Source organism: Acanthochromis polyacanthus, chromosome 17 (genome assembly GCF_021347895.1).
Source record: "Acanthochromis polyacanthus isolate Apoly-LR-REF ecotype Palm Island chromosome 17, KAUST_Apoly_ChrSc, whole genome shotgun sequence".
Classification (NCBI taxonomy): Eukaryota; Metazoa; Chordata; class Actinopteri; family Pomacentridae; genus Acanthochromis; species Acanthochromis polyacanthus.
The window spans coordinates 19722413-19735904 of NC_067129.1; the positions used below are offsets into that span (position 1 = coordinate 19722413).

The 13492-nt window shown below is 40.2% G+C and overlaps 1 protein-coding gene across 6 annotated transcripts in view; it reads left to right on the forward strand.

Annotated features, from left to right (window-relative positions):
- Positions 1–13492, forward strand: part of msi2b (musashi RNA-binding protein 2b) — a 265986-nt gene that overhangs the window by 76910 nt on the left and 175584 nt on the right. For all 6 annotated transcript variants that reach the window (XM_022193324.2, XM_022193323.2, XM_022193326.2 and 3 more), the window contains exon 6: positions 10210–10302. In XM_022193324.2, coding sequence (XP_022049016.1) covers positions 10210–10302 — 93 coding nt within the window. The remainder of the gene's footprint in view (positions 1–10209; positions 10303–13492) is intronic.

Sequence of the window (13492 nt, forward strand, 5' to 3'; positions counted from 1 at the left end):
AGAAGACAACCCTTCTAGCAAAAAACAGCTGAAAAAGAATAGTCTTTGAAGAATGACAGAATGCTGGGATCCTCCATGCTGAGCAGAATTGAGTCCACCATTAAAAATGAAAGTATTGTAAAAAGAAAAATAATGAAACAGAAAGTTTAGAATTTCAGTAATGAACAGATTTATAAAGAAATCCCTGTGGGATAACACAATTTTCAGCAATCTGACATTGAAGTGATATTGCTCACAGGTGTACTCACTTGATGTTTTTGAAATTATAAAATGTAATAAAAAATCTGTCATGCTGAGGCACAGTTCAAAAAAGAGCTGAAAGACGTATAGGTTGCATGTTTGAAAAACGGTGACTTAAAGAATGATGACGATATTGATCTGTAGTCGAAGAACACACATTTTCTTTCTCCCTTCCTTTCACCGTAAATGGTGTCAGTTTACAACTTCGACAGTGAAAGTATTACCTGTCTTTGTTGCCATCTGTCATTGCCATGCCTCTCTGAATGGAATTTAGAAGACAACATACTTGGAGCATCAGAGCTGGAGTGTCAAGATTTGCATAAATATGTTACACATTTTTTCTCCCACTCCGCCTGTTCTCTCCTACTTTCATATTGTTTCACACTATGTTAATCTTCTCTCATATCTCACTTGGGGAGTTAATAAAACTCACGCTTTGCCGTTGCATTCTTCGTTCTGCATGCATGTTCAAAACACTAATAGCTTTTTTTGTAGGTGCATTCAAGAGGCTCTTTGAGTTTTGTTTGCTGCCATAGGTAGAAGTCCTAAATTTTCCTCAAATAAAAACAACATTGTATGCTGCAATATTAGCTACAGGCTTATCTTTTTCAACTTCCTCAACACCCACAGAAGCCCCCGCTTTCATGGCACACGCTTAAACCGGGAGCACAGTATTATAAAGGATTTGCAATGAGACGTATTGTGTACACTTACTGAGCAAAGGAAGAAAGCCATTATACACGCTGTCCAAGTGAGACAGCCTGGTCTGGAGTGACTTTTGTGGCGTGGTTTAGAAAGATATGCCAGAAATTTGTTGTATTGCTTTGTGAGTCAGAGGAGCGTGTTACAGTCGCCAAACTGCCTCTGTGTGTTTTGCATACGTTTAGCTTGCTTATTGCACGTTCCTTGGAGTCTCGAATGGCAAGCCATTTCTAAAGCCACTTAAACATTTACTTTTGTGGGTGGTGAAACATTATCATCAATGTCCTGTTCATTTACACTATTAACAAGGTCAGCTGATTGTCCCTACTTGACACACCAACACTTTTCACCAGTCTGGCTTACTCAGATCCGTTGGGTTCCTCTTAAAGAGCACTTTGGTACCCTGGAGACCATACCAAAATGATTAGGCACATTACTGCTGCACAAGATTTATCATCAAAATCCTGAATATTAAACATGATCATTAGACGAAGGCATTAGGCTGCACATTCCTCAAACTTAACATGTTAGAGAGGCTGCAGAATGTCAAATAGAGCTGCTTACACTGTGATGTCCTACTCCATTACATTTTCAGCAGCTCAGAGCACTGTAGCTGTACAAACAGAGAGGTTATTTATTACTTTTGACCAGCTAATGACAAGAATTATGGTGTATTTATAGAGGTAGGTGATCCGGCAAAACATTGTGACATGTTTTTTTTTTTTGTAGAATCGCAATCAATAAAACTGAGTCACAATTTTTTCCATATATTTAGTCAAACTCGTCAACACAAAAGTAGTCATGTATTTGATTGCCTGGATTGACCAGACTTCTTGGTTTGTGTCTTTACCGCTTTCACGTTTCTTTCAGGATGTTGGTGCATGACCTATCGGTACCTCTTCTCTTTCTGCCATGTTGTTTTGTTTGAACAAAACAAGCAGTGAGGTTGCTGTTGTGGCAGCTCTCGGTGTCATTCTGCTGCCTCCTTAGTGAGCCTGATGTTACATGGATGAATCCAAGTTCTTAGACTGTGACTATCTCAACACAGGTGGATTTTATGGCGTCCTTCCTCTGCAGCCTTGGTGGGTTTGACGTCGTAGTACTTGATTCAGCTCTCCACCTGCTACAGGATCTAGTTGCAGTGGCCCTCTAGGTTGCAGAGGGTCTCTTGGAGAGCAAAGCTAGGACTACCATAGTCAACTATAGTCCAAGACAGTTGATTTGGGGTTAGTCCATGGGACAAGAGAATGATAGATGATCGTCCAATCACCCATACAGGGTATTTCAGGCAATATGATTTTTTTTTTTTCTGAGAGTGTGCGATATGATTACCAGCTCCAGACTAGGTGTTTGTTTGCTCCAACTGTGTTAACCTCCAAATTATTTCCAGGTTCTCACTGTAATGCCAGCGAAAGGGTTTCACTTCTTGTGCACGCTTCTTTCTAGGAATAGGATATTGTTGTAGAGATGTATGGACAAAGAGTTCAGTTGTATGCACTGTTTGGACTGTTTGTATGTGAATTTAAGTGTTTGGTTTTTTTTTAAATTTTTGTTTGAATTGACAGTGTTGTTTGTTCTCTACACAGCATTATAGGACCAGAAGAAAGTTTGCCATTTGGACTATGTGACAGTGTTTGTTTTCTAGTGATTTAGAGTTGAAGGGATACGGTTTTTGTCTCGAATGCTCAGTTCTCCTATCAGCAGCAATGCACTAAAGTTCTAGTGTTAATGCAGAGTTGGAGTTCTGAAAACGTTGGATTTTGGCGGTTTGAGTTTTGCTTTTATTAAAATCAAGATGTTCTGAGATGCCATTATGCCTTTTTAGGAGTCACAAAATCAAACCAGTCCCTTCCTAACATCTGAAAATATGTAAATGGTTTCAAGTGAGAGGCACCATGAGCTAGCTTCTGCTTCCTTTTCTCGATGACCTCAAAGAATAGGTTATGCTATTCTTTAAGGTATATGGTTAGTCATTTTCTTCCATCTGTCATTGTTAAAAACTACTAACAGGTGTTGATAAGACTGCACCAGAAGCTTTTTACACTTTTGTCTCCCTCTCTGTATGTATCTGCAGCATGCCTTCTATTTCCATGATAAGTGCACCGGGGCAGTAATTGTTGCAGCCCTTGGCGCGCACGGCAACACACGCTCAAGAAATTAGAAACACGTTCATGTGTAGGCACGCATGAACTTTCTCATGCACACTGATAACTCTCCTTACTGTCTCTTAGGGATGTGCAAAAATAACTGAATGGTTGAAAAATTGGGTTACCAGAAAAACTGGGTTGAAGAGTGGTCCATTTTTAAAACTGTCATCTTGAATTGAAATGTTGTTGAAAAATACTTTTAAAATAGTGCTGCCTTACCCAAATGATGAGAACTAATCTTGCTATTAATGTGGTGTAGGGAATTTTCTGTTCCCTGGTGGTTATTATTGCGTAGTGTGTGATTTGGTTAAAAAGCAAATGCATTCGTTAAAATGTAAAATGATCTGTGTCAAATTAAATGCAGTTTCAAAGTCATTTCATCCAATCAACTTGGTATTTTTGCACTTCGGTACATATTTTAGATAATAAAAGCTGTTCTTTAAAATGCCAGGGAATAACTGATAGGTTTCTAGAACCATGAGTCAGTCCTTAACCTTTGCTCTTGTTATCTCATACCATAAAAATATGGTCATAGGCACAGAGGGACATAATAAGAAGTAGCACGAAAAAGTCTGTGAACTCTTTGAAAGGATCTGGTTCCTGCATTAATTGGACATAATTCATTCATCAAAGTCACAAGTATAGACAGACTAAGCTAAGAACACAAAAACAATTACAGTCTCTGTAGAAAAAGGTTAAGTGAACCCTTGAATTTAATAACAAGTCAAACCTCCTTTGGCAGCAATAATCTCAAACAAGCGCTTCTGGTAGCTGCAGATCAGATCGGCTCGAGGGATGTCATGATACCAGAAATATAGCAGTTGGCACCAGTATCACTGAAATTCGGAGATTCCTGATATAAATAGTGCAGCAAAAAATAAGCAGCTCTTTAATTTGAAAAAGACAAAACAAACTTGGAATGGCCTTCAAGTAATAAAACTTTCTGTTAAGCACTATTACTGTGCTATTCACATTTCAACTCTATTTTATAGTTGACTGACATGAGAAAAAAACAACTGAAAATAACTGATATAATACATTTATGGCAAAAGTTTTAAAACGAACAATTCTGTGTGTTGAAACTCCCCAGTAACCATACAGGAAAAAATCAGTGTGAATACTCACACACATTGAAAAATGGGGACATTCTGAACGATAATGTTGGTAGTCTGGTAATGTCATCAGCAGCACCCAGCTCACATCATTAGCTATTGCTACGTTACGCTAAACAAGCTAATGTTTGGCCAGATGAGACCAAGATACATTTATTTGGCTTAGAGGGATTCCAGTATATTTGTCGTGACTCTGGCAAAGACTACCACAGTGAATGCATAGTTCTGACAGTGAAGCACAGAGTTTAGAGTGTGTCAGTGTTTGTGGGTAGTTGTAACATTTTCGGATGTGATAGGATTGGGGGACATGTTAATAAAAAGTAACAACGGAAACCCTGTCACCTTGAGTTCTGGGTACAGATCTTGATGTCAGTCTGTGAGTTGTTTACATACACTACCGTTCAAAAGTTTGGGATCACCCAGACAATTTCATGTTTTCCATGAAAACTCACATTTTTATTCATGTGCTAACATAATTGCACAAGGGTTTTCTAATCATCAGTTAGCCTTTCAACACCATCAGCTAACACAATGTAGAATTAGAACACAGGAGTGACAGTTGCTGGAAATGTTCCTCTGTACCTCTATGTGGATATTCCATTAAATATCATTCGTTTCCAGACTGAATAGTCATTTACCACATTAACAATATCTAGACTGTATTTGTGATTAATTTAACGTCATCTTCATTGAAAAACTGCTTTAAGGACATTTCGAAGTGAACCAAAACTTTTGAACAGTAGTGTAAGTTTGAGGTGTTTCTTTCTGTTTGTTCCAAACTGTTTGCATTTTGGCTTTTTGCCGACTCTAACTTGTGTCTGATCATCGACTGAATCACTAAACATCTCCTTACACCCTCACTTGCTAACATTATTTTATAAAATGACAGTCTCCAGTTGGCTACCTATGACCCACTGTCATATTTTCAGAAGTTTAATATCCACTTGGTACCAAAGAAGTGATTTTTGTGGCATTACTAATCTGCAGAATGGGCCACCCAGGAAGACAGATTTTGCGTATTTGCAGCTATTTGCTGATTGTTGTGCTGCATCACTTAGCTTATACTGAGCTTACGCTGGTGGACAGCAACCCTGATATTATCCTGTAAGATACGTTGATAGACCTAGAAATTATTTTACCCCTCAGTGATGGCACGCTGTTCAGGCAAAAAGACACCATAGATATGTCCTGCCTGGATACATTGCCTGTTCAGTGATTTGTTTATTGCAGACTCATGAACAGAGAACAGCTCCAGTGATGTAACTGCGACTCCGGGGTTCTTCTTTACCTCATTTAGAATTCCTGCTGTGCTTTTGCATTCATCTTAGCTGGGCGGTCACGTCTGGGGAGAGTATACACAGTACTAAATCGTCTCTGTTTATAGACAGTTTGTCTAACTGGACTGAACTTGGTGAGATTACTTTGTAGCCCTTTTGGAACTGTTTCCAGTTTCATGCCAGTCAACTATTCTTGTTGCCACTTCTCCTCAGACCTCATTTTCGCTTCTTGTGAAAAGCAGCCTCAAAATGTTATAAGTGTTTTTATAAGTCAAAGTTGCTCTAACCCACACCTCCAGTCTTGTTTCATTGATTGGACTCCAGGTTAGTGCACTCCCGACTCCAATTAGCTCTTGCTCATGTCATTAGCCTATGGGGTCAAATTTTTTTTCCCCCAATCTGCACGGCGAATGTTTGAATGATGTATTCAATAATGATAGGACAATAGGGTGATTTGTGTCTTTGTAGTGAAAATAAATTGCTTGCTCATAATTTTAATTTAGATAACACACCAGACTACATTTTAACACTGATTATACACAGATGCAGACATTTCCAGAGCGTTTCAGTTACTTCATTGCCACTCTAGGACCATGAGGTTTAATATCTGTTGTCATCATGGAAAGAAAAATAAGGAAATTGTGTGTATCTGGACTCAAGCAGTTCTGTCGGCTACACATGTCAAAGTCTAAAGACAAGGCTGAAAACTTGACTGGTTGCAGCCTGATGAAACGAGGCTTAAAAAAAAAAAAAAAAAAAAGTCCAGGGAATGGGTGGCCCAGAAGGGAAGCAGGACAAACAGCTGATGTGGAGAGGCGAGCGGACATGAACATTGACTTGTTTATTTATTTATTTTTTAAAACCTAGATTGGCAACGATAAAAGTGAGTGATGTTGATAAATACTCGCACAGCCAGTTTATCAGCAGCTGTCTGGCTTGGGGTTGCCGGCGGCAGCATCCAAGGCTGATAACCTCTGAGGCCCGAGGCATGATGTTGGGAGGAGGAGGGTGAGAGGGGCTGATGCAGCTGCTGGGTCTCGGCCAGCGTGTAACCCCAACTTAGCCGGTTGATATTTTTGCGTGTCCGTCGGTAGTATTCAAACCTCGCAATGTGGGGGGAAAAGAAATATCATTGCCATATGCTTCCCTGAGCGCCTGTAATACTTCTACAGAGCAGGAAATAAAACTGTGGATGAATGCAGAAAACAGCTTTGTTATTCTTAGATCCTTAGCACGGCAGGAGAACAAAAACCCAGAAGAAAGACCAGAGTTTATTTTTCTGTACGCCGATCTGGTGACATCTCAGACTCGACTTGTCACTCTCAGCTTTGTATTGTCAGACTTGACTCTGCTTTCTTCAGCCTCAACTGCGCTCTCTCAGCCTCAGGTGTGCTTTTACATTATCGTTGCCATGGTAGCATGGCATGTCAACATGTATAATTTAGCTAGCATTTAGCATGTAATTTGCCAGCATTTGTACAGTTTAACCCTCTGAAGCCCTGGCACTTTCTGGTTCATTTTTTTTTAACCGCAACATGAAGCCCTGCACCTCTGTGGGAACAGCACAACCATGGCTAGAAATAGGGAGGAATGTAATCATGTTTTTAAAAAGCAAAAGCTATTGTTTTTCTGATTTGTTTTACAGAAAATGAAAAAAATTGGCAACATTTTTCCAAGTTACTGAACAAATAACGTTGGCTCTTTGTAGTATAGATAATTTCCATTCTATATTTTTACAGCCTTTACAAAATCTTTCACCTTCCTCTTCAGACCAAAACATGTTTCACCATGCTGAATGTATCTTCCACTGACTTGCTAGCATCTTGCTCCTCTGTATACAATTTTCGAGCCATGCTGTATTAAGATCAAATGCGTTTAATTTTTGTTTTCGCATCTGATCTGTGTTAACACTGCCTGCAGTTCAATTGAAGACTTGCACACCTGAGTCAGTAATTGCTTCTCTAAGGAGGCGAGGTTTTTTTTATTTGCAGAACCTGGTCATTAAAAGTGATTTATTGTTGGCCAAATTTTAATTGCCACATGTAGATAAAATATGATTTAAAGCTTCGATTTGGATCATTTTAACGACGGAACTGCCTGCCACAGATGGTTAGCTCAAGGACTGTCAGAAAGTGTGAAATCTGATGATTCTTTCTGTTTTTACAGATTATGGCTCTGACAAATGGTGTCATTTTGACAAGTTTTTTTTGAAGATAGCATTCCTGTCAAACCCACTGACAGGTTTCGGTGTTAATGGCGTCCTAACACGTGTGGAGTTAGTATGACACATATGGCGTTTGGTATCAACGTGGAAACATTCATGTTGCTAGGTGAAAATCAAATGATAATTTAAGTCATTTGGATTTGTTCATGTTTTAATCTGGACCAATGTGAATCCTAAGAATCACGTGTCAGAAGTAGTCACATCAGTTCGGTGCATTTAAATTTTGCTCTGTGTGTATTTTTCTGTGGTATTTTTGTCTGTTTGAAATGATGTTTGCACCTATATTGATTTTCAGAGAGGGTCAAGCCTATTTAGACACCTGTATGCCATTGCTAATTACTACACAAGCTGTGTTTGCATATTTAAGCCTTTGGCCCATTGCACATTCTCGTGAAGCTGATGAAGCGCTGACTGAAACGCTGTCAGTGTAATAAAACACTCTCGATTATATATTTACTGGTTGAGTGTGCGCGGTCTAGCTCTTGTGGCTACTGTTTTTTCTGATTATTTCTTCATCTCAGTTACCAGCGCCTCTCACCCTTAAGCACATTAAGAGCTGTTTTCTCGCTTTCACCTTTAAATTGGAGTTAAACAGGAGAATAAATGCAGACATCTGAAATGTGTTTCTTTTCATTCGTGAAAGCACCTTTGAAAAATGTTTCTTTCATTTCCTTTTCTTTGGTACAAATGTTGGATTAATTAAGTTTTGTGATAAAACAATATAACACGATAAAACAAGCAGAAAAAAAATCGCTTCGGCAATATTTATAAAGAAAAAAAAGGAGTTGTAAGAGAGGGCCCATGTGTGGGAAGCTGTGTGCATATGTGCAGGCTATGTGCCTGTGAGACTGTGTGCACCTGGAAAGCACTTGACAGATGGTTACTTCAGCTCGAGCTGAACGTTGCTTCTTTTTTTCTCAGTGTTAAGCCTCTTTCATAGATCGAAAGTGTCTCGGTCAGCATTTTGATCAAGGTAGACTCTTTCAGCCCTCTTGATTCTTTGCTGGCCATCTCTAGAGTATGTTTATCTTGCCCCCATCATTTATTTTTGTTTGATTCAGCGAGCCAAGGGAGATCAGAGCTGTGACTTTCTGTGCTGCCTTTTCTGCTGCTTTTTTTGTTTGTTTGTTTGTCTGTCAGTAAGATTACAGAGCAGTGCATCACTATATGCCACTTCATGTCAGGAAATCAGATTCACAGGCTTAGTACTTTATAGAAGACGGTAAAGATTATTGCTATTTATTTGGGGAAATGTGTCTTTGAAAGCACAGTAATATGCAGTAATCCTGTTCTTTCTGCTATAGAGGTACAAGAAAAATTATTATAATTTTAGCATTTGTCATTCATTCTCCTATATTGTACATCGTAATTAGCCCAATAGGTATTGTAGAGAGCAGTGGATCAGACAGTAACTGTTGATATTGACTCATGCAAGGAACCATTCTGTGTATATAACGCATGCAAAACCACTTGCAGTGCGATCACCTTTGTATGTCTATTACCAGAGGTCAGCTGAAACAGGCTGAGGTGAAAGTCCTTCTCCTCACAGTGCTGGAGCAGCCTCTCACTGCAGAGTCAGATCAGGCTAAAGCAATAACCATAATAACATCCTAGATGGCACAGGGACATGAAGTGCACCCTGCTCCTGTGCTTAAAACAAAACAAAATACATCCAAATAACACAGGCCTCCTAGTACTACTTAATGTGTCTCAAATCAAATGTTGTAAAAACAAAATCTGATTTATTAGCTAAATGTTAAGGGTTGATTTTCATCAACACCTGCGCTGACCAGATGTTTTAGAGGTCTGAGTTTAGACTAAAACTTTTTCTATTTTATTCGTTCACTGGTTAATTTTTACTTGGTGCAACCTTGACTGCAAAAGAGGAGATTTTGCACGGTTGTTGAATTGTTACTGTATTTCCCAGAGAAATTGCCCTCCTAAAATTAGCATGTTCTCTGCAGCAGATGTTTGTGCCCTTTTTGATGCTGTGGGTAATAATCCTTAATATTCTTGCTGTTTGAAACTAAATGAGGCTTTAATGCACTCCGATTCCATCTTCTAGCACTCATTAATTGTTTTTTGAAACACTATAAATTAAAGCTGTTGGGGTTTTTTTGTTTTGTTTTTAAGTTTTGCAGAGATAAACAGAAACTTTTATGAGTGAAGTGGAGGTCTTTAATTCAGTGACAGTCTGTTTTGATTAGGAGCCTCCATTTGAAATGTCATTGTGATGGAACTGCTCTTCTTGCCTGAGCTATTTTTTTTTCTTGCCAAAACCTTCAGCGTTTGTGACCTTGCTTGGCACCGGCACTATAATACAAAAGTGTCTTTGAAACTTTATTTTGTGAATCCTTGCATTCCTGTTAAGCAGCTCTGTGTCCCCACTCCTCATTCCTCCGTCACAGGTGCTGCTCACTCAGTGTGCTTGGAGTCTCATTAAAGGTGTTGTGCAACACATTTGAAGTCCTGTCACTAATCTTCTCCTCTCGCCCTTTTCCTTCCAGATGGTCACAAGAACAAAGAAAATATTTGTGGGTGGCTTGTCAGCCAATACAGTAGTGGAAGATGTGAAGCAGTATTTTGAACAGTTTGGGAAGGTAAGACTGTTTCTGTTGTTATCCTGCACAGTGTTGTCACAACACTTGAGCGCTCTTCGGTTCCGTTGCATGCTGTGTTGTTATCATGATTAAGATAACATGAGAGTTAATTTTACACTTGAAAATTCACCAAAGCCTCCGTCACACAATACAGCGCCCCCTGTCAATCCAACAGTCTCACAAGTGTATTTTATGTGCATTTTTAGGTTTCGCTTGAGAAAACGTTAATGCAAATGATAAAGCTATATCAAAAAGTTCATGAAATCATTATATGTGTTCCCTTGCAAACATCCGAATGCCAGCTGACATGAAGGACAACTTGCTCAATTGAAACAATTCCCAAAGACTTTTCTCTATTTTTCTTTCAAAAATGACCAAAGTTTTGTTTCTTTCTTCCTCTTCTTCAAGGTTTATTGGAGCTGGCGAAGAACTAGTTTTGTTTCTCGCTTATTACAGCCATTTGTATTGTAGGTTATACCGCCACCTACTGACGACAATACGCTGCCTAATTTATTTACCTCATCTAATTCGCATTTTCTTCTCTGTCTATTTTTCGTGACATTTCAAATGCGCTCCACTGTCATATGAAAACACGGCTACTGCGATTCACACCACATGGCCAGCGTCTCAGTCTTCATAGCAGTCTCGCATTTCAGTCTTAAAGAAGCCAGCAGCCCCATTTTGGCTCCTCTCCTGGCAGTAAGACAAATAAATATCTATTGTGACAAGCAAACAACTGAAGATATGGCAGGAGCTCCACACAGCCCACCATGCCTGGTCAACAACATGCATTTTGCTTACAGAGCAAACAAGCAATGACAACCAGCTGCCATGACCAAACCCCCCTCCCCCTTTTAAAAACCCAAAAACCAAACAGTGTTTTATGTCTCATCGATAATAGTGTGACATTGTAACCAAATATAATTCAGTATAGAAATCAAAGTCATAGTTGTGATATTGTGACAGCGCTATCTTAGTGGAAGAACAACTCACCCAGTTTATTCGACAGCACCTCGTATTTAGCTGTTTGCTGCTCCTGTGTGCTGCTGCAGTTTCAGCATGCTGTTCTCCTGACCAAGTACCCTCAGCTGAGTGAGGCGTATATGCACACCCTTTCATACAAGGACATGCATACAGCACCCACATACACACGCTGTCTCTCTCTCTCACACACACAAGCGTGTGCTCACACACAAACAGGCTTTGATACAGTGGCAGCATTTCACAGATAATTTCCCCACACTGAGCAGAGATCCATTTCCCTCATGTCATATTCCACATCAGCCAAGGTCACCTTCAGCTGATACAGTCCCTGTAACATCAGCACTTGACCTTGAGTTTAAACAATTTTAGTGAGGATGGATTTTTCATGGGCACATAATGTACCATGTCCTGAAGGAGACAAAAGAGCTGTTATAAATTAATAGAAACTGTTATTTATTTTTTATTTTGCTCAGAGACAATATGCGACCAGCTCGCCCCTCCAAAGCCCACTGTTATTTTCTTGACTGAAAGTGAGCAAGGTGAAGGACTTTGTTTTGGCTCTTTTTCTGTTGAAAATGACATTGAAGACCTCACCGTGGCCTGGCCTGCCGTTCCAAATAAAGACGGCTTATTTGCACAATAGAATGGAGCAAGCAAATATTCAGCACGACTTTGCAATCAATGGATGTGAGAAAGGGCTCGAAATGATTTTCGACTTGATTGAATGACATAATTGACTTGATTATACAAAGTTTTTTCCTCCTTGAGGAATCCTCAAATGCTTAGGAGGAAACAAACAAATCAGACTGATTGAGCAAGATCTTGTGCATGTTTCTGTGTGTGCTTTTATAGCCTACTTGTGCATGCTTGGATGTGTTTGCAGTACTGCTCTTGCCATGCGTGAGTGTGTCAGCGATTAAGTGTATTTATGTGGGTGCATGATTAGGGCTATGTGTGTGTATGTGTGTGCCGAGCAGATTTGAGTGTCTTCGGCAAAAAGGAAAATCAGAGGAGATATTGTGGGCTATGGCAGACAAGATACAGAACGAAAGAAGAGGTTTTCTCTGTTTTGTGTGTGTCCTTTCTTCCTGCCTTACACATCCCAGGATTTATTAAATAACCTGCCTGTCAGTGCAACCTACCATTATCGCCACATACACACCACTCTGAAGACTTATCCACAGAAGGAAAAACCAATTAATTCAGTTTCCCCTTCATAGAATCTTGGTGGCAGTGTGTGTGTCAGTCTGTCAGTCAGTCATCAGTCTGTCTTTCTGTCTGTCAGCCTATGTGCATGTCAAGGGGGACATTAGCCAGCATGGTGGCAGGGCAGCTAGTCATTTATATTTCTGGGAAGTCTGTTTTGAAGCAGTTATCAATCATCACACAACATACAGCTTAAGGCACCAGCAAATGTTCTTCCTCACTGGGAACAAGTCATTTCACTGATATTATTTAGCAAATTCTGTATATGTGTGTGTGTGTGTGTGTGTGTGTGTGTGTGTGTTAGGCAGCATAGGCCAATTAGCAGGATGTGGTCTCCAGAGATGGCGGTGGTTGGGAGGCAGTGGAGGGGAAACAGCTGGTGTGGCCACAATTGGGTCACAGGTTCTGTCTGTAACCTCCACACCTCCCCTCCCTCCCACCTCAGTCCCTCCCTTCTGTCTCCATTCTGTCAGGGGGAGATGTGGCATTTGTTATGGGGAGAGGCTGACAGCTCTCGCGCACATCAGTCTCACTGCCACTCTCCCAGCCGTCACCATTAGGAAAGAGCACATGCCCGAGCCTGGCACAACTTCAGAGGAGCTGCTCCACAGCCAGAGACACTTTTTTGTCACCTACAGTACGCGCTGAAGGTGTGCATGTGAAGTGATTGTGACAGTCATTTGAACGGAACTGAAGTGTGGTTGTGTTTGACTGATTCTAATGCATCTCAGATGGATCCCATTACCTGCCTAATAGTAGCCACATCCTGCCTTCCATTTTTTTTTTTTCTGCTCAGGCAGCACACTGCACTTTAGCCCTGCGAGCCAGATGAGACAATCTTATCAGTACTGCCTGGCCTCCCTTTATATTCAAGGACTCTTAACTGGAGGCTGCAGCTATTTCTGCCTTGCAATAAAGTCAAATTAATCACCGCGCTGTTTGTGCTATTATGTGCTATTGTGCAGGCTTATAAATTGTCAGAAAAGACAACGTTAGCCTT